The sequence below is a fragment of the Punica granatum genome, chromosome 3 (assembly GCF_007655135.1).
Source record: "Punica granatum isolate Tunisia-2019 chromosome 3, ASM765513v2, whole genome shotgun sequence".
NCBI lineage: Eukaryota > Viridiplantae > Streptophyta > Magnoliopsida > Myrtales > Lythraceae > Punica > Punica granatum.
In genome coordinates, this window is record NC_045129.1 from 7,839,778 (window position 1) to 7,860,368 (window position 20,591).

Genomic DNA, 20,591 nt, shown 5'->3' on the forward strand with positions numbered 1-20,591 from the left:
CCTGTGCTCGTCTCTTATAGTTTAGGTTTTAATTTTCCAAAAGGGCTCTGCCCTCATATTAATTATCGTGTTGGGAACTATCGATGGCCGATCCGGTGACGATCCGGTAATGTCTAAGTCTATCGGTTAAGTTATATGAAGTGTATGGTATTCACGTGAAGGATAAAACGGATGGAGGTGGTGCTCATAGGGATGGAAGATGTGCGACAGGTGACTTCAATTATTGTTCGGTCATTTAATGTAATGAATATCGTATGCGCTTCCAAGTGCCATTTATAGTATCATTAATTAGTTGGGCCCCACAGCCACAATCTATATATCCTATGGACGCACGAGAAAGCAGCGATCGGCACGTGAAGGCAGAGAGGTGTGGGTGGGCGGTGGAGGCGACATGTGATTGGGAGGCGAGGCAACGGTTAGTTCCGGTGGCAGTGACCGTTGTTGCATTTATTATCGTACTACCGCTATAGTCAACTTCACTAATACATTTTACGTATTAATTAATTAACACATGGCATTGTGACCCGTTCTGTCGATAAATCATAAATCACTTTGAATTTGACAAAAAGAGTTATAATACAGTGATACTCGTACTTGATTTAGATTCTTTCACTCATCTAAAACAAAATAATTGATATATTCTTCCAAAATAAAAAAAATAAAAAAGAATCGAGATATGTACTCTGAATTTGATGATATTTCTTGCACTCTTGTATCTTGGTGCACGAAAATTTAATAAGTCCAACTAATTTAGTTTGAGTCAGGTCGACCAATTAAAGAATAAAATTCTCACGGCATGAATTTTTTTTTTATCAAGATTCGTACTTGATACTTTTATTATTAGGAATGCTATGGACCTAACACAATAAAAATGAAATCTTAAATATATCTAATAAACGGATATGGGTGGTCCCACTTGAATATCCAACCTGAGACCTCACCAGGTGAGAACGTGTGCCACTGCGCAACACCTTTTTTTATTATATTTGATGCTTTTGATTAAGTAGAATAAGAGTCGAATCACTTAAATCAATCCACGTTTGTTACCTCAACTAATTTTTCAATCTACCTTAGTATTTTTTTAATTAATAAGCACCTTAAATTTATTTTCCCGATTCATACTCTAGTAAATGGAAGTCCAATGGGTCTTGACTAATCCAGTTTGAGTCTGGTTGGTATACTAAAGTGTAAAATTCTCTCAATCAAAATTTTTTCCTATTCACAAGACTCGAATATGAGACATCGCTTAAGGGAAATAAGTGTCGAATCGCATGAACTAATTACTAAGCGCCCTGAGTTTGGTCTCAATGTTACCTATACGAATGCATTATATATATATATATATATATGATTTACATATATTTATATTGTACATAAGAATGTCAAGACAACCTCATAAATATGTTATGATCCATCCTATGAGGGGCATGCATTTCATGTGTATATACCTCCATGTCAAGATACTTTCGTAAGGAGTTTCCCGGCCAACGTACACGAGAAAGGATATTACACATCACACTAGCTTACAAATTCAGATACCTGTTGAAACTCAGAAAGGCCTCATCTGTCACGTAATTATCAATCACCAAACTAGAAAAACATGTTGTTGAGATGGGATAATCACATATCATCATCAGGAAGGCAGCTTCCACTTCATGTTTCAACCAAATTAGACAACAATTAATGGAGCATTTCATTACAAGGAACATTATGTTGGACATTTGCCAGAATGTCTTGGCATTCACTCTTCTTGCTAAGCGATTTAACACCCACAGGGCCACATATCATTCTCATTGAGCTCCTCCGATCGGTGCACCGGCTTCAACATCAATTAGGTGGTAAACCATTGTCCAACGGGCGTCCGAGCCCAAAAGTCAATAGCTATATCAGCTCGCTCGTGAAGAATATAGTTAATAATTTATGACATTTGTTAATAATTCAGAGTTTTTAAATAAGGTAACGCAGTAGTTTTTAACTCATATTAGTTGAGATGTTATTGTTGTGGACGAAAAAGAAGAAGGTCAATGAAGGAATGATCCTTTCTTGTGCTTGCTCAATTTAGGGCAAACTTCAACATCTTGTGATGAAGAAATACTAGCTGGGACTAGAAGCTGTAACCAGCAAATATGTTATACCTTGAAATTAAATATAATACATATATATTTATATATGAATTTCTTCGCTGGAGTAAACCTTTTTATATATAAACATGATTTATTTTTCCTTGAGGCAATGATGTAGGATCAGTTTATCGACTAAAATTAATCCTTATTCAAGGGTCGATTTATCTCTATCCTAGAAATACTTTTGCTATGTTTTGAATCACTGTATTGCACATCAAGTTCACCTATTGGTTAAGTTTGCCATGTGCGTCACACTTTGTGGTTTATAATTATGATTATTTGGTCATAAGAGAGAGTTTACAAATGATGTAGTGATAATTAATTATTTGTCTTAAGTAATCGTTTGTTGGGTTCTTGCTATATCTGCCGGCTTAGTGAAAAGCACTAAAACGAGGACCAGTTCTTTTAAAGATCGAGTCAAAAAGGCAAATCAAAACACTTTGGCAAGAAATTTGCCCTAAATCATATCATTATTTCCCAAAATTCACCTAAGAGGTAAAGTCTCCCTTGGATTAGGATCTACTAAGCATTCCTCACCAAAAAGCATCAATTTCACCACGCTCCTCCACACCCCAGAGATGCTTTTCCAATGAAATGATCAAATCGTTAATTAGGGACATATATATATATATATAAGTGCCACGTTTTAATCCAGCGGATTAAACGTTATCATTTTAACTGATTACATGCAATCCGTTTGAAACCTGTAGTCAGATAAGCACCTTAAAATTATATGGATAGTTTACCTGCGGGACTTGTACGAAGAGACCTAAAGTTGAATGTTTGATTCATTTATAATAAAGGAGAAAATCTTAAACAGTATTTTCTTGTACTGTAAGCTCCTTTGTATGTTTATTGTAATGGTAATTCTACTAATGGTGTTTCGACCTTGCACCATCTGTTGAGACAAGATTAATAAAAAATGTACGCCATTACACTATACAACTCTTTCTTTAGCCGGAGTTTGCTTCTACTCCTTTGCCATTTATAATTAGGTTTTTTATATTTCAAACTTTTTTTGGTGTTTAATTTTTAAAATTTTCATCAGATCACCTGGAATCTCTTTCTGCCAGCCTTATAAGGTCCCAGGCTAAAAACAAACAAATAAGCTCGGATTTGTAGGCTTTTTTTTTTTTTTTTTGAATGGAAAGCAAGTCTCTCTTCATTCCCACCTCCCGCCCAAAAAACAAAATTGCACGCACCTCGTTGTCCTGTCCCTTAAAGGTTGAACTTTTCTCTGTCAGATTTTTATCAATCTCTAGAGAGGGTGATTAAATAAAGATCAAAGTTACCCCCGTCATAAATTGGCCCCTCAAAGGATATGCATTTTCCCTTTGGAACTCTCTTCCCCATCCCCTCGGTCGAGAAAATATCGCTATTAGTTAGCCGTCAATTATCACATAATTACATATAATTGTAGATTACAATTTGACATATTACCAGTTTGGAACTTATGATTTTTCCAAACCTTTTAAATGTAAGACACTGTAACTGATAATCATGCATGACTACGCAAATGACAATCAACTGATGTCTTTATTGGATTCGTGTTACGCATATTATCAAAATATGCAATATATAGGAAAATGCGGAGTATTGGATTGAATAAATTCAGATTAGAGGAGGATAAGGATAACGATAATCGAAGAGACCTATCTATTACATCAGATGGTAAATCGAAAAGATAATTGGCAAGTTTGCAGAAGAAGCAAAAGTTTGGATTGGCCCCTATAGAAGCCCCTCCAAACAAACATGGGACCCTAACACCTGCGGATGCATTTTTGATATGATTCGAAAAGGACACCCACGTGCGCAAGTGCCTCTCCTAAGATGCCTCCGCCAAACTTAGCCCTCAATTTACTTTCAAACAATATTTAACTCATTTTTTCTTTTTTACTTCCAAATAATGAGGAAAATTTTCGTAAATTTGAGTCTTGAAAAATTCGTGGAATACATCCAAAACATGACATATAATGAAATAATTCATCTGAAATGGTATAGTCATATCGAAGTTGACAGCTGAAACCTGTTGAGTATGGGCCAAATTCGGAATACTTTTTGCTAATATGAGATTAGCATGAAAGGTCCATATATCCCTCGTCCGGAAAGCCTCAACTTGGGTAATTCAATAGGGAAAAAGAGATCGCAAATGCTTAAGGAAATAACCAGCCACAATGATTGTGTCGAATTCAGGTGCTAAGTTTGCTACCCGATTATGCAACAAGAAAAGGCCTGCTACGAACTGCTTCAAGTGATGGACTCGATCATGTTAATCGAAAATGTCATAGAAGCTTATTATAACATAGTATACATGTCATGTGGAAAGAAAAAAAGAAGAAGAAGATATATTCACTTGCACAAGGAAAGAATAACATAATAATAAGAAATAAATATTATTATTTTTTATGAACAATATTATCGTATGAAAATCAGACCTCCCTTTAATATTTCTTTTTTTTTTTTTGGATAAGTCTCTTTCATATTTCTTTTACGCATTCCCTTTCCAGTGGTACAACGGCACCGCGTCTCCACCCCCCAACCAAGTATATATTCTTTTCTTTTTTTCCGGATAAAAACGAAAAAGGCAAAAAAGGAAAATTAAAAATTCCCTCAGCCCTCAGATTTTCAAAATAGTGAAAAGAAAAACAAAAAAAAAAAATTCAGAAAAACAGGAATCTTTCTAATCTTAAAGCCTGTGCTTGTTATTATGATGACCGGGTCACCGAATCCGCCAGTTTCCCGAACTTCTCGACGAGCTCCGGCGATAGCTTCTTGGTCGGTCTCCGCTCCTTCTCCCGTCGGAAATTGAACCCGAACATGTCGGACACCTCCTCGGGGCTCCACCCAGCCTTCAGGAGCGTGTCCGAGAACCGATCCGCTTTTAGCAGAAGGGCGTCCAGAAGCGCTTGATTGTCTAGTAAGACCATGTCACCGTCAAAAAACCCCGATGCTGATACCTGCGTAAATATTCCATGCCAGAAAACCCATAATGGTAAAATTTCTTACAAAATAAAAGAAATTTAATTAGACTGAATTACCAAAAATAATCAAAAAAAGAACAAAAAATAATCGGAAGTTTGGACCGACAGAATAATTACGAGAGCTAACGAGAAAGCATTGCACTCATCATAACACTGAGGCAGGGGAGGCAACCGATACCTGCACGATCTCGGATATATCCGGCTCGCTCCACCCGCCGTTTCTGAGAACCGACCCCATTTGTTGCACGGACTCCTCGACCCATTTCGGAGCCTCCGACCTCGGCATATCGAAGAACCTCTCTGGCGACGAGGACGAGGAACAGGACGAGTTCCTCCGCCGGCGGTCCAAGGCTGCGTCGCTCCAGAACTCGACCCACCTCGGGGTCCGCCCTCCTCCGCCACTGTCCAGGCTCCTCCGAGAGAAGTTGGAGCTCGACCCGGATCCGGATCGAACCGACTTCTCCCCCATGGATCTTTGCTTCTGCAGGACCCGAGGCTCGGACTCGGTCCTCCGGAACAGAGATTCCCTCTCGAAGAAGTCCGCCAGGTCGAGGCCGCAGCAGAAGATCCGGTTCTCGTCGACGAAGAAGATCGGGTTGCCAGCTAGTGACGGGTTGCAGGGGATGTAGCAGTGGTTGAAGATCGGGATCAGGAGCGGGGCCCGCTTGAGTGCGTTCCTCGCCACCCGGAAGGCCTTCTCCGGGTCGGGTGGCTTCGGGCCCCAGGACTTGGACCAGAAGGTGTTGCGGGCGATCTGAAAGGAGATCGCGGCTATGGGGAGGTCGAGGGAGGCGCGGAGGTGGAGGCGCGCGGAGCCAGAGGCGCGCCAGTCGGGGAAACCAGCTCCGACGGGGAGGCCAGCGGAGAGGACGGCGCGGAGGTCGGGAGGGAAGACGAACCCGAACTCGGCCTCCGCCCGGGCGAACTCCGGGTCGGACAGCCCGGGCTGGACGTTGATGCCGGAGTCGCGGAGGTGGGAGATGACCTTATCTGCGAGAGAGGAGAAGGAGAAGAGGCCGTTGCGAGTGGAAGAGCCGGTGGAGGTGGGTGCGGCGGCGGCACGGGCGGAGAGGCGGCGGAGGCCGGCGACGTGAGCCGGGTTGAGGCCGGTGATCCTGCGGTCGACGTCTACCATTGTGGGTTCAATGGGTGTCAGCGGTCGCTGTCCGTGTGATCTCAAGCGAGTTAACCAGGTCGGCTGAGGACCGTTTATTCACACTTTCTGGGGTTCAGACTTGAGAGAGAAAGTGAGAGAGAGAGAGAGAGAGAGAGAGAGAGGAGTGAGAGTGGGAATGGAGGCAAGTTGCGGAGAGAGTGCTTCCTACAGAGATAGAGAGAGAAAGAGAAGGGGGGAGTTTTGATGAATAAAGACGAGAAGAGTATTTATAGTGGCGTGACAGAGCCGGGCCCACCCGCTAGATTTTGGTGAAAGAAAATCCATGGTTTTTATTTTATTTTATTTTTCATTTTCATCCTGGTCCTGCAGGTGCCGGTGGTCTGATACGAGACGAGCAGTGGCTTTTATGCATAACATTGGATTGGCTTCTTCATTTGCATCCGAGCTTCGTGGAGTTTTTGAATTGACTTTGCTTCTTTGGCTTTCATGTCGTAAAAGGTATGATTATTTCTGGAGAATGCACGAATCTGCTCTTGTGTGGCTTACTTTTGAGGATGGGAGACTGTTTTGAGCGTGATTGGGAGGCGCGACACAAAATATCTACTGGGAGGATAATTCCAGTGCGAATTGGCTTGCTCGATGGTCCGTTGATTTTCCTTTAGGAGTTCATGTGTTAGATGTTCCCCTAATAGGCTAGTCATCTTTTGTTAGGAAATATTTTGGGAGTTTTTATTCTTGGACTTTGCACGGAAGATAAAGTTTGAAAGCTTCATTATTAACATGAAGTCTCCAGAGTAAATCCACAATAAAGATGATTTTTACATGATTGATAATGTATCGAAGATCTTCCGAAGATCGATTACGATGATCCGATCACGTCCGTGAATTCTTTTTATAATCGTTGTTAAGCTCATTTATTATGGGAATGCTCTTGCTTTCTCTCTATATTTGCTCTACTAGTTCCTTGCAGAATTAGCATGAGTGGTCTCTTCCACATGCACGTGGTAGCATCAATCGATACCGAACGAAAAAACATGAGACATTCTGAATACTAATGTACTTGCATGTAGTCCATCATGTCGTATTTCTAGAAGTGAACGGCCACTTACTGATGTCATTAAGCTAAAAATACACGTACTATATATAGGATCTCGGTTTCATTGTCAGCTTCGAGATTCCATGATCAGAAGCGCTTGATAACAGGTCCAAAATGGGAAGCATCGAGTCAATGGTCTTTCTCCTTATGGTATTGATGGGCAAAGCAACGGCTAACTCATGACCGCATGTGTCTTAGTCGTTTTTTTGTTGGGAGATGGCTGTCACTCTCCTAACGGGATTTTTCTTTTCAGGAAATGATTTGACTGGGAATTTTCTAGATATATATATATTCTTAAAAGAAATAATGATAATTATTATTTGTAATATTATTATCATTATCATATTTATTTCCCTTTCCAAAAAGAAAGGACAAGGGAAAATGCTATTACCATGAAACATTGTTTTCGGAAATTCCATCAAAGTCTAAATCAGTCCAAACTCTTTTTAAGCCTCTTTATTTACTTTATGGGTTTCTCCAACTTTCTTTTTTCCGTCTAAGATAGACCTATTTGCAATTATCATATGTTGAATGGGAAGAAAGATCGAAAAAGCTAATCGGACAGTGATCATGGCACATTCTTGTGTTCTATCATTCCCTAACTACTTTATCACCCTTTCATTTTATATATTTGTTGTTAATTATGCATATTTGATACTGCAACTCATTTCACAATTGCAAGTAAATCTCTAGACTAGATATGTTGAATTAATCCATCGATCTTTGGATATCGAGTAAGCATCTTTGGCGCAGTATTTAGTGCCGTTACTACAATGATAAATTTTGAAAGACATGAACTTAAAATTTTATTTAAAAAGAATAAGTGACGAACCGCTTGATCCAGGTCATGTTGGTAATTCAGGGAGGAATTTAATAAAGATGGTTTAGCTTTTGGTCCAGTGAAAGTTATCAACTAATCATTGGTCATCACCATGGAATTAGGGAAGAGAGAAATGTTCCTTGTGGTGAGTACATTGGATCATTCATTCAAGCTCCTCCAAGTACCACACAAGTAACATGCTAACGATTGATTTTCTCCAAGTCTTGTTGGGATGATGATGATGATCAATATATATACTAATTGCTTCTTTTAGATCAAGGGAAAAGAGGTGCAGCACTTAATTCGATTATTTACAATGAATCTTAATTCGATTAGATACAATGAACCATGTAATCTTATATATTATATCTTGGATTTATGATAATTTTTGTTTAATGTTTTCCGTAGAACATTCTTGAGAAACCACTCTACGTCTTGGTTTGGCAAGCCATGCTCGTGCGCTGAGGGCAATAATCTGCTAACAAAATTTCAATGAAGAGGGGGGCTCAAGTAATTTTGTTTTTTTGGTTATAAAGGAGTACAAGTAATTCGACAATGAAAATCGAATAAAAAATCTAGAAATTATTGGGTGAAGACGTGCATCACTGTATTCAAGCTCTTTTTCATTTCTATGTATATATACATATCTTGAGATGCATCTTATAAACACACAGAGCAACTAAGCGTAAACATTTTGAAGAGTAATTTGCGACCAGAATTCGAAAAAGTCTTCGTGTTATTTGTTTTATATGTTGGAATGAAATGAGATGGTAGGGTCGATGAGTTTTTCTTGTATTTTGACAAAGTCCTAGGTAAAAAAAAATAAAAATAAAGGAAGAAAGAAAGAGAAAGAAAAGAAGGAAAATTTTAATAAATCAAATGGGTAAGAAAAGGGGTAAAAAGATGGAAAACGAAAGGAGGTGTAAATATAAAATTTATGATTCACGGATCTTTATTTATTAGTGAGTCGACTCAATTCAAATTGAATTAATCGGTATTCGTTGAATTTTTGAACATTAGGATGTTTGCTGAAAAAAGAGGGAGTGCAGATAGAATGTGATTGAGAGGGGGGGGGGGGGGGGGGGGGGGGGGGGGGGGACGTTGGCAAAGTGCCCGAGATGCGTGGAACAAAGCCAGCGGCCGGCTCTCCCCAGTGATGGAATCCACCTTTCAACGTCTCCCTCCCCCAGTCCCTCAGGATCCAATTCACCCCGCTACCTTTCGGCTGTCATTTGATGATTTTCACTTTCCCCCTCCTTTTTTTTTCTTTTATTTTTTTTCACCTTACTATGTTTAAATTAACGGATGAAAGCTTATTTGGCTCGTTCGAAGTATCGGTTTTAGCTTCGTCTTGCGACCATCGTATCAAAATTTTCCTTTTTTCCTTCTGCTCCCTAGGTGGCTCCCTGTATGGACAACGTTAATTCGGCAGTTATGAAAAGTTGTGATCGAGTTTCCAAGGGTACGATAGAGTTTTTCCTTTCTATTAATCATTGATTCTTTCTTTTTGACTCGCTTGTGATAACTTTGCTGGGCTTTTCTTCGTCAAATTTTGTTTTCCATCGGACTTATATGTGCACAACAGAAGTATATCGATACCTCTAAGAATTAGATATGTGAATATAATCCAACACTGTTACGACACATTACTATCAATCGTTAATCTACACATCGATGAAGTAATGTCGTTAACGATTGATTTCCTTTTTCTTTTTCTTTTTCCTCCCATTATTGGGAAGGTTTATGAATCTAGAGAGTATAGGACAATGACGCACGTCATTGTCTGGTAATCAAGAGGTTAGAGATTTAATACTCAGTGGGACTACCTGTGTCCATATATTAGTTATTAGATTTTTATTTAATCGTACTAAACTCATGAATCTCTCTTATAATTCAAAAAAATAGAAAAAGAAAAGTAAAGGGGAACGAAAGTCTTATTGATTGAGGATTATGAAACTACTTAATTTAAAGTCGGTGATTTATACCACTATACTAAGTCCCTTCCAATGGACTCATACTAATCAAGTTCGAGGCAGGTTGACCCACTAAAGTGCACTCTTTAAATTAAGAGTTTTCTTCATAAATAAAATTTGAATCCGAGACCTTTTTCAAGAAAAATAAACATTGAACTACTTGAATTAACTTATGTCGGCTAGATCGATCCATTTAACTTAATCCTACAGTGAAGTTGCCATGAATTTCTCGTTAATTCGGATGGCCGCCCATTGAGGATTCCATATTAATGCATTTCATATTCTCAGCCATACATTTCTTGCTGAATATAATGTGGGTAGCAGTAGTGACAATCTTACCTCCTTCGTTACGCATAATGTTCGAATTCTCGTATTTAAACCCGAACATAACAGATGAATTGAACAATCAACGCTAACACTGGTGTTGTCAGTGTAGCGTTACCAAAGACTTAATATAATTCATAGAAGCTGGTGTCCCCCAAATTCAAGGCAAATGGCACACTTCTAGCAATATATTTTGACACGAATGCATAGAGGGAATTTGAATTTGGGATCTTGAGATTACGTCCAAACCACATGAAAATAAGTTTGAAGTCACTGAACCACCAACTTTAATGGTATCCTTGACCATAACCTGTTCTTTCCACTAGTCACGCATGGCTTAATCAAAGAGCTTATATATTTTCTCTAGAAATGAATGCTGCAAATTAGGGGAACACTTTGTTTTAATAGCGCAAACCGACATCTATTAGTCTCTCATCCAATAAATTATGATCACCTTGTCATCTCCCTGAATAAAGGAAGAAAAGAAAAAAGAATTTGCGAAGGTTACTCGAGAGCTGATTGATCAATCCTTCTACTTCTAGAAATTAAAAATGAGATTTTATTTTATCGTGCTAAGTTTACGCTCCTTTGCAAGGGAATTTTTTTTTTTTAAATGGGAGTAAATCAATAGTTATATTCTTGAGCCGGATCTTTTCTACTGATTCAGAAATCAAACATCACGTATACAGTTAGTTCTTTTATTCTAAATAAAAGCATGTGACAAGGACACGGTTAATCCCCCAAAAATATTTCTTTATCTTATTTAATATTATATAAGCACTACTATAAATAAATAAATCTGCATGTGTCTTTGGGAAGATGGAGCACTGTTCACGCAGTGAACATATATATTGACTTTGACTTTAAGAAATTGATTCAATTTCGTGGAAGAGAATTGCATGTGCATGCAGCCTCGAACTTCGTTCTGTGATGAAGAAAATAGGTTTCTGGGGAAGAGATTGGCATAATCATTTGGTCGGTAAACAAAAATTTCCGGTCAACAAATTGATATGGCAATATATATATATATATATATATATATGTTTTATTTTTGAGCAATTGTTTATAGTAAGTTGCTAGCCAATTTGCCACATCCGGTGAGTTCTCCCCACTCGACGTGAAAGTAGGGAGTCCACCTGCGTTCTTTCTTCGTTTAGAAGTTTGCTTAAGGATTACTCAGAGATCAATCATAATTTTCTCTTCTTGGCCATAAAATTCGTAGGATCTTTTCCATGATCATGTTCGTTAAGAAATCATCCTCATTGTGCATTTGGGAAGCATATTCTTTGTACGTTTTCCAATATTCGATAATGAACTCAACCCGGAGTTGGCTAATGTGTATAATTCTGAGTGTTTTTGAATTTTGAAGATGAGAGAAAGGCAAATTCTGAAAAAAAGAAAACTCTTTTCCTATCTTATCCTATGAGTTCTTTTAGTAACGTCCTCTATTCAAAGGAGTTATCAATAATAAAGAGATACTATCAATGAAATTCAAATTCAGCATAATAGATCATTCATTGACTAGATCAGGTACACAAGCAAAATGAAAATTCAATTAACAAGAACAGAAACTCAAACCCAATCTACAGAGGATGGCCTTCTCTACTCTCCATTGTCACATGGCTCTAACTGATGATTTTGAGATTGCCCAAGGAGCAATGAAGGTCTGTAATCACGTAGAGATGCTGAGCAAATGATTGTGGGGCGAGAACAAACTCTTATGTGTTTGGACTGGTGGAATCGTGACTGTACCATTGAGGATGAGAGATTCTACCGCCACAGACTTCGAACATTGATTGTTGAGGGGATCACTCTGCCGCTCCAAGCTCTAAATATCTACGCTACTCCTACTTTTAAAATAGATGCTCACTAGAGCTAATAGATGATATCAGTTGATTTGTCGATTTTGTTTCATGAATGTAGAGCTTCCCCCATATTTATAGATTTTTGCTGAACTCTAGCAGTGACCAGCTTCCTCTCTGTAACTTCAAAGATCGTGGGTTGACACTTAATTAACTTCCTCTAGTTGAGTAATTATCCATATGATCTTGGTTTGACCGAGTCTTCGAGGTTGATCCTTATTTGTTAACTCTCCTCGAATTTGCTGCTCTGGCTCTGCGATGTTGTTTTAAGTTCTATCCCCCTTCTCAACTTGGATTCTGAACCATGCAGACCATGCGCGTCTCCATTCTGATTTTGCAGCGTCTGTTTTGACATAACATTGTTCTAGCAAAGCTTATGTTTTTCACATAAGTCCTCAGTCATTTTAAGTATTTTCAAGGATATCTTGTACACGTATCATTCTCTGATTGGATCACGTGAAGAATCCTTGAAAATTATTTTATACTGGCAACACTGAGATAATGGATATGTATGGACATCCTATGATACATGGTAGAATGAAAGTTGGGGGCCACAAGCCATTGATAAGCTACACGTACAGAATTTCAATCATGAGATTTTCAATATGGGTTGGGAAAGGAACGATGTGCTCAAGGGAAATCAAATCCCCATCAGTGCAAAGTATTTATATAGGTAACCTGGAATCTTGTGATAATTGATAAGCTGAAATCCAATTATATCATTGGTTTTCGCTGATGCAAGGATGGCCATGTTTTCATAAGTTCGTCCCGACATCGTTCAATTTCCTGATTCAAATTGGTGAATATCCCAAGCAACATGAATGAAAATGGGATCATGCACCTATATTTCAAGCCTTTTATGGTTTAATCACCTTAAATTGATTACACCGTACATGAAAAATAAATTACTTATTATTATAGTAAAACATCTCACTATATATTTCGTAATCAACACATATTTTTGAATAAGTTACACATATTTAAAAAGAAAAGGTAGTTGGGTAAATTAGTTATTCTAGTAAATTATTTATAATTGAAGTAAACTACACCAATTTTGGAGAATCTTTACTTGCATTATTTTTTGAGTTAAATGCACTTTGCCTCCCGATCTATAAGGTGAAATTAGGTTTACCCCCCAATCTATGAATTTTGGCAGAGTGCCCCCTCACCTAATCCAAAAATAAGCAATGTGACTCCCGAATTAAATTCCGATCAGAATTCCGACCAAAAGAAGGCACATGCTAATCACATGTCAATTTAATGGGGGCAAAATTATCACAGGGAATAATTAATTAAAAATTGAATTTTTGCAAAATTAGGCTATTTTGATCGTTCGTCTTTCCCGATGTTTGCAGAACAACACAAACACAGAGTAGGCGTTTGGAAATTCCAGAAAACCAGCAAATTGCACATAGACGATGAGGGATAATGATTATTTTGAGCTGCCCAGAACACCCACACACTAAATTGAACCAATTAGAACATCATATGCAACAATGGAAAATCAATGGCACTCAATAGCAAGGAATCGAAAAATCACTAGATGAAGAGGGCTAGATGACGGACAAGTAGAGAAGGCGGACGATGGTTAGAGAATGATGAACTGCGGCAGACGAGCAGAGAAGGCCGACGGTTGCCGGATTCAACTAGATTCGCAATGGTGCTGGCGGTCGGGGAAGAGCTATAGACATCGGGGAAGACGAACAATCAAAATAGCCTAATTTTGCAAAAATCCAATTTTTGATTAATTATTCCCTGTGATAATTTTGCCCCCATTAAATTGACATGTGATCAACATGTGCCTTCTTTTAACCGGAATTATGACCAAAATTTAATCTGGGAGTCACATTGCTTATTTTTAGATTAGGTGAAGGGGCACTCTGCCAAAATTCATAGGTTGGGGGGCAAACTTAATTTCACCTCATAGGTCAGGGGGCAAAGTGCATTTAACTCTTATTTTTTCTTTAGGTAGATCTTTACTTAAATTATTAGTGAATTATACGAATTTTGAGAAAATCACACTTAAATTTTTAATAAAGTACTTATTGCATCAGATAACCACTTCTGATGATGGCCAAGACCAATTATTAATGCACAAAAAATATGGTTTGTTAATCACATCAAAAAACCATCACACGTAATAAACATTAAAATTAGCCACCAACACAAATCTTTGTCAACCATGGATAATGGAGGAAACACTGCATGGACCAAGCAGCATGGCCACAAACAAACGAAACGAACCATCAATCTCACGAATTAATGTTCCATGCAACTCTGGTCTACACGTATATATATATATATTCATATTTTATATGGGTAGACTAGATCTTGTGGGGAGCTAGCTCCTACAATCATATGAGCCAAGCTATCAATTTGGCCATTTCATGACTTTAGGAGCTACAAAACCCTAGGAAAGGCCACGATCTGCTGTGTGAAATTGGAACCGATGCGGGACAATGTATTGAATTTGGATTGGCCAAATAGTATTGTCTTTTTCGTGGGGTCTATGTCTCTAGTGACTCGACAAGCTATAAGTCTGTGGTGGTCCAGTTAGGGCAAGAAAATCATGCCATGGATACGATCTTTCCCGATTCAGTGGATGTGTAGTGGGAATCCATGCAATATTGCTCCGTTGATTCGTCTACCTCAGGTTAGCCCAACGTGTATCTTTTTTTATGAGGAAGTTCTTGATTGCTTCGTATTTGATGAATCATTATCGATCGATCTGATCAGTTTCTGTCGATTGTGCATATAGGTAAAATCAAGGTTGTCAAAATCGCGATTCTACCTAGAATTGGTCGAAAGTTGTGGAATTGTGAATCGTAAAATCGAATCGGAATCGTAAGATTCTACTTGCAATTAAAAAAATAACATATACAAATATATACTAAATCTCATGTCAGAAATAGTAGAGGTAAATATCAAATGATAAATCTTACTGCTTCCTATTTCGTTCATCAAAATTTGATGGTGCTTAGTCTTCACAAGAGAAGCTCCCGCTATAACAACCTCCAATGAAAATTGATATAGTACCGTGATCACGGATCCTGTAGGCGAAGCTGCTTTTCCTCTCTAACTTCTTCTTGGTATGTCCCTTCTTGAAATCATCTTTCTCTATACCTAAAAAGGTCGAAAAAAATTCCAACCTAAGTCATCTCAAACCAGACGGCAATCAGGAACCGGCCAGAACCCAATTCAAAGCAGTTCGAAAAACTTTTCAGGTCCCTATCACTTATAGTCAAAAGAGAAGTTTCAAACTTTTCATAGAATAAGAGAACCAATGAGCAATATTGTCGCACAATGAGAGAGATGAGGAGGGAGAGAGAGGGGGCATACAACTTTGGGTTGAAACTAGAATTGTAGAATCGGACCGATTCTACGATTCTGCGATTCGAATCGCGATTCAATTATGATTCTACCTTCCCGATTCATGCTATGGAATCGGAATCGCTAGCCACCCATTGAATCGTAGAATCGTAAGATTCTACGATTCAAATCACGATTCTAACAACCATGGGTAAAATGAATTGGTTGAAAGAAATGACTGATATCATTATAAACTAACAGGTGATTGGAATATGTTATTTCATCCGATACGCGTTAAGTGTCCTTGATCAAATGTTGATGCTAATTGTCACAAATCTCAACGTCAAATATTGAAACGATATCTTAAAAATCATATTGTATCTCATGGTGTAGTGGAAGGCAGCATATATTGATGGATAATTGGTGCCTTATATTAGGATATATCCCTTGAAGGACAAAACGCCATATCTGGATCCAACTTTTGAGTGAATAATATATATGTCCATCAAATTTAATATATACCTAATAAGTTCAGCCCTTTAGGCAGGCAGTATTCTAATGATGCATAGGAAAGTTAATTAACAAAAGGTATTATATAACTATTGTGGGTTGACTCAGATGGCTCGACATTACTTCCCAAGATCTTGCATTCGAGTCATTGTGAATGTAAAAAATAGAAATTCTATGATCGAGAGTTTTACCTCTTATTATGCTAACATTTCCTGAACAGTACAGTTGGTTTGGGATTCCATTGGGTATCCGGATATTAAATTATTGCAAAATAGAAAAAAGAGTAATTAATATATATATATATATATATATATATTCTAATTTCCTAAAACTTCAATTGACATTATCATCTGATGGCATGGCGCTCTTGTAAAAGGTTTGTCTATCCTAATGCTCTAAAAGATACCAAGCTTAAGAGCAATTAATTGGCCAAAACTATCCATGTAACTGAGAGCCCTCCCAACAGTGAAGGCACAACCGTGATTGAACCACAAATGTTGATGTCTTTAACTGCCATTTTCTCATGAAACTGCAAAGTCTAGACATATTAATTTTGGCAATTTTTAAGTTAATGATCCCATTTCAATAATACAGATTAGTCGGTATCCAAACACGCCTCAACTCCAGTTGAATGTAATTTTGAAATTAGCAAACATAAATATTATTCCTGCTTCTACATGATACTGGCGGAAATCGATCAAACTAATTCCAACTAGTAGTTAGGCAGGTCCCTTTGTAGCCCATTAAATATTATCTAAATATATCGATCATCAAATATTATCTAAATATAATTCCTTAATTTTGAACCGTTAATAATGACAATTTTTTAATAACTTTTTATACACCCAGGTATATTTCTTCTTTCAAATTTAAACATGGAATCTACATGAGAACATAACATATGTGACATCAAGATGATATATAATAGACTCAAGGCGATTTTTTTGTGTGTATAATATAGATTATAGATTATAGAGTTGAGAGGTAGAAAAACATGTTCAATTATCTTTTTTTTAGTTATAAAATAGATATATGCATCCAATAAAAAGAAATAAAAATATGTAAGTACAAATAGTCTCATTAATTAAAATCAAATTCGAAACTTCTTGTTCTTGAATGAAGCTATCCTGTTGAGTTTCTTTTTTTTGGAGAAAGGTGCTACTCTCTCCCCCAGCTCTAGACATCTCTCCTCCTATGAAAAAGAAACATGCACACAAAAATCTCCTTGTACACATCCCTTCTTTGTTTTTTGGGTTGAAATATGGGACTTTCTTATACAGATACATCTTAGTAACAGATATTTTTTGAAGAATTAAAAATGTTTTAGCTTTAGACGTTCCAATTAATTATTGAACATTTACACACGGCAGTTTCGAATACTTAGGAAGATCTTAGTCTTAGTGGATGAAAGGAACGTAGAAATTTGAATGGCTAATAGTGACAAAGATAATATTATACATATGAGCTAATTAAAAGTTAATGTGGTAGGGTAAAGATCTGCGCCCTTTTTAATTATATTAATTAATTTATAATTTAGAACATGCGCCAAGATTAAAATATCTCAAATAATACAATTAATTAGGACGTAAGAGAGATATATAAACAACCCCATGTGCATCATATAATATATAGTTTTACAAATGAATATTTTATTGGCAAATAGGGAACTTTAAGTTATTAATTAAGGAATTTATCTAGATGGTGGGTTTGGTTATAGGCTCCGAGTAATAATTGGGACATGTATGAAAAGCCTACATGAAAATGACATATATATATATATAGAGCTAGGTATAGCACAAATGGTGGTTAATAGTAAAGTTATTTAAAATAATTAAGATCCGTTGCTTTTTCTGGGTGAACAATAAGATCCATTGCTTCATCCTTTAGGATTGATCAATAAAGCTATAAATAGGCAAAAAGTAGTTGTTTCATTTGGTTCTTCTTAAAAATGAGATAATATATTTCACAGAAGTTGTTCCTTTTTATCTTTTTGCTTTGGCATGAAAGGAAGATTAAGGGAAAAATTGAACTGGATAATGAAAGATTAAGGTGCATACAGAATAAAGAGTGATTTCCATAAAATAAGAAATAAAATACTTTAATTTTTTTTTAAAAAAAAAGGTAAAAGAGAGGGGAAAGAAAAAGGCCTTAGAAACAAATTAACAATCAACCGGGAATTGAAAGGTCATGACCTCTTTTAATTGTCAAATAACTTTTTTTTAATGGGCTCGTAGTACAAAATATTGGTCCGACAGTACAGGAAACTGGCTTGGTTTATGAGGAGGATGGCAGAAACTTTCCCCCTAAAATTCAAGCAAATCCGGAATATTTAATTAAATTTTTGTAGTGTATCATATATCATATATATTCTTCTTTCAAGTCGTCTTAATCATATGCGAGACCCAAGGTCTTACTATCAGGAGATATCTCCTCATCATCAGAGAATTGCATTCCGAATCATCCTTTTGATCTCAAACAGATTCGTAAATTTATATCTTGAACGGCTTGTCGTTAATCACCTCTAACAAACGTCTGGTGGGAGACGTTCAAGTAGCGTTGCCTTTGGCCCGAGTTACTTCTTCTTATACTCTGGTCTTTATGTCAAAAGCAATGTGATCCATTAAATATTATTTGAGTAGCTAGCTCTGCGTCAGAAGAATAATATCTCCCACAATTTAGCTCATCGTAAAGAGACTTCTCGATTATGATTTTTCCTCTCCATGACCTTGGCAGGATGACCGTAGGCATCTAGCTAGGAATCATTGATCAACCTTTGCAGTCTCAAACGGTGGAGTCCATTGCACGTAAGTGTTACCACTCACTGGGAGATTAAAAGTGACTTTTGCCCTCTAGGCTCTTATATTACCAAGATTCCTCGTGCGGGTGGGCTTAGGGTTTCAATTCCATCTCTCTCTAGCTATCAATATGGAAAAAGTTGACATATGTGTAGGTAGACATGTATAGAATCATCAAGAACAATGATATTTATATGGTAAAGATGTGGGTCGGTGAATATATACGAGCTTTAAAGGTGATGGGCATCTCTTTCACTCACTCGTGGGTGTGAGAAGGACAAGTTGTTTGACAAGGACACGGGATGGAATAAATAAAGTGATTTCTTAATTAATAGAGGTGACTCGTTATAGTCTTGATAAGAATAAGAATACTAGCAATTTGGAAAGACATTCCATGGCTCATTATTGTCTTGATAAGAATAATAATACTAGCAATTTGGAAAGACATTCCAAAAGTAAAGTTTTCTAGGAGGAACCATCCTATAGAGGTGTCAACATACATATATATGTAAATAAATTTTCGTGGTTTGCAACTTGCAAAAGAGGCAATGACCTTAGTCAGGATACGGAAATGAGAAATAAGGAACACGAAAAGTTTTACTAATAAAAATTGAATTTAATATCTTTTAATTCTAACTCGACAGAAAGTATCACTGCCTGTAGCCCCTCCTTATTACGTCTTAGAGATAGCCTTCCCAGCGAAGGATAAATTGCATGAAATTGATTTTTGAAAATGAGCATAATTTAATTGTGATCAATTCATATATATGCCCAACCAAGCAGACTAGAGAGCTAGGTTCAATATATATAGACTTAGAGGGCCTATAATTTCGATGGTTCTCTCTCCGATGATAACATGGTCCTAACTCCCAAGTTAAGATGGATCAAGTTTCTCACGCCCACATATCCCAAGTCACCGAATTTCTGTCTTAATTTGTGATTAACAAATTCAGATAATCACAGAACGAGCCAATAATCCTACCGAATTCCATAAACATGTAACAAGTAATTAATGTCACCGAAAAATTTATCACACGCATCAATCAATCTTACATGTGTAGGCCTAGACAGCCTAGCTTATAATTTTGTTTCTGGTACTTCTTTTTCTAGGGGAGTGAATTATGCAAAGATTTGTGTTTGATTTTAAAGTTGAGTAGAGTTGAGTTTTAGTTTTAATTGGTTTGTAATGATTGTATTGTTGAATTATGAGAAAAAGTGTGAAAATGTAATGAATAATTGAGAGAAAATAATGATTGTGCTGTTGAATTGTTGAAAAAAATGATGAATTGTTGAGATAATTTAAAATTAAAAATTGAAATGAATGATTAAAAAAATTTAAAAAAAGAAAAAAAGTAACAATTGTATTTTTGAATTGAAAATAAGTTGAGTTAAGTGGAGTAGAGTCGAAAATTTTTTTTGAAACTAAACATGCTTAACCGGCTAAGCAAAAATGAATGTAAAATTGTCATTGTCAATTCCCCGTTGAGAGTTTATTTATTTAGCGTACAGAGGCTGTATGGAAGACATGGGTCGTATGAAAGACGTGGGCAGCTGTGAGGTGACACCAACACTGAGTTGCGTTTATTTTCAGACATGTAATTAATTGCATATTCTTATCGTGGACTTTGGTTCTCGAAAATTGACATAAAGTTCCCACTATAATATATATAACTCCAGATGT

At 37.0% G+C, this 20,591-nt stretch overlaps 1 protein-coding gene across 1 annotated transcript; it reads right to left on the reverse strand.

The window, feature by feature from the left end:
- Positions 1 to 4,392: 4,392 nt before the first annotated feature.
- Positions 4,393 to 6,467, reverse strand: LOC116201919. The gene is made up of 2 exons (XM_031533379.1): positions 5,283 to 6,467; positions 4,393 to 5,080 (listed from the first exon to the last, which is right to left on the reverse strand). Exons 1-2 carry the CDS (start codon positions 6,237 to 6,239, stop codon positions 4,829 to 4,831), a joined length of 1,209 nt encoding a protein of 402 aa, XP_031389239.1. The 5' UTR covers positions 6,240 to 6,467; the 3' UTR covers positions 4,393 to 4,828.
- Between the last annotated feature and the right edge of the window lie 14,124 nt (positions 6,468 to 20,591).

Bases quoted from the DNA above. Each gene is read 5' to 3' on its own strand.
- LOC116201919 (XM_031533379.1), bottom strand. From the start codon at position 6,239: ATGGTAGACGTCGACCGCAGGATCACCGGCCTCAACCCGGCTCACGTC. The intron at 5,081-5,282 runs GTATCGGTTGCC...ATATTTACGCAG, and splicing joins ATATATCCGAGATCGTGCAG to GTATCAGCATCGGGGTTTTT.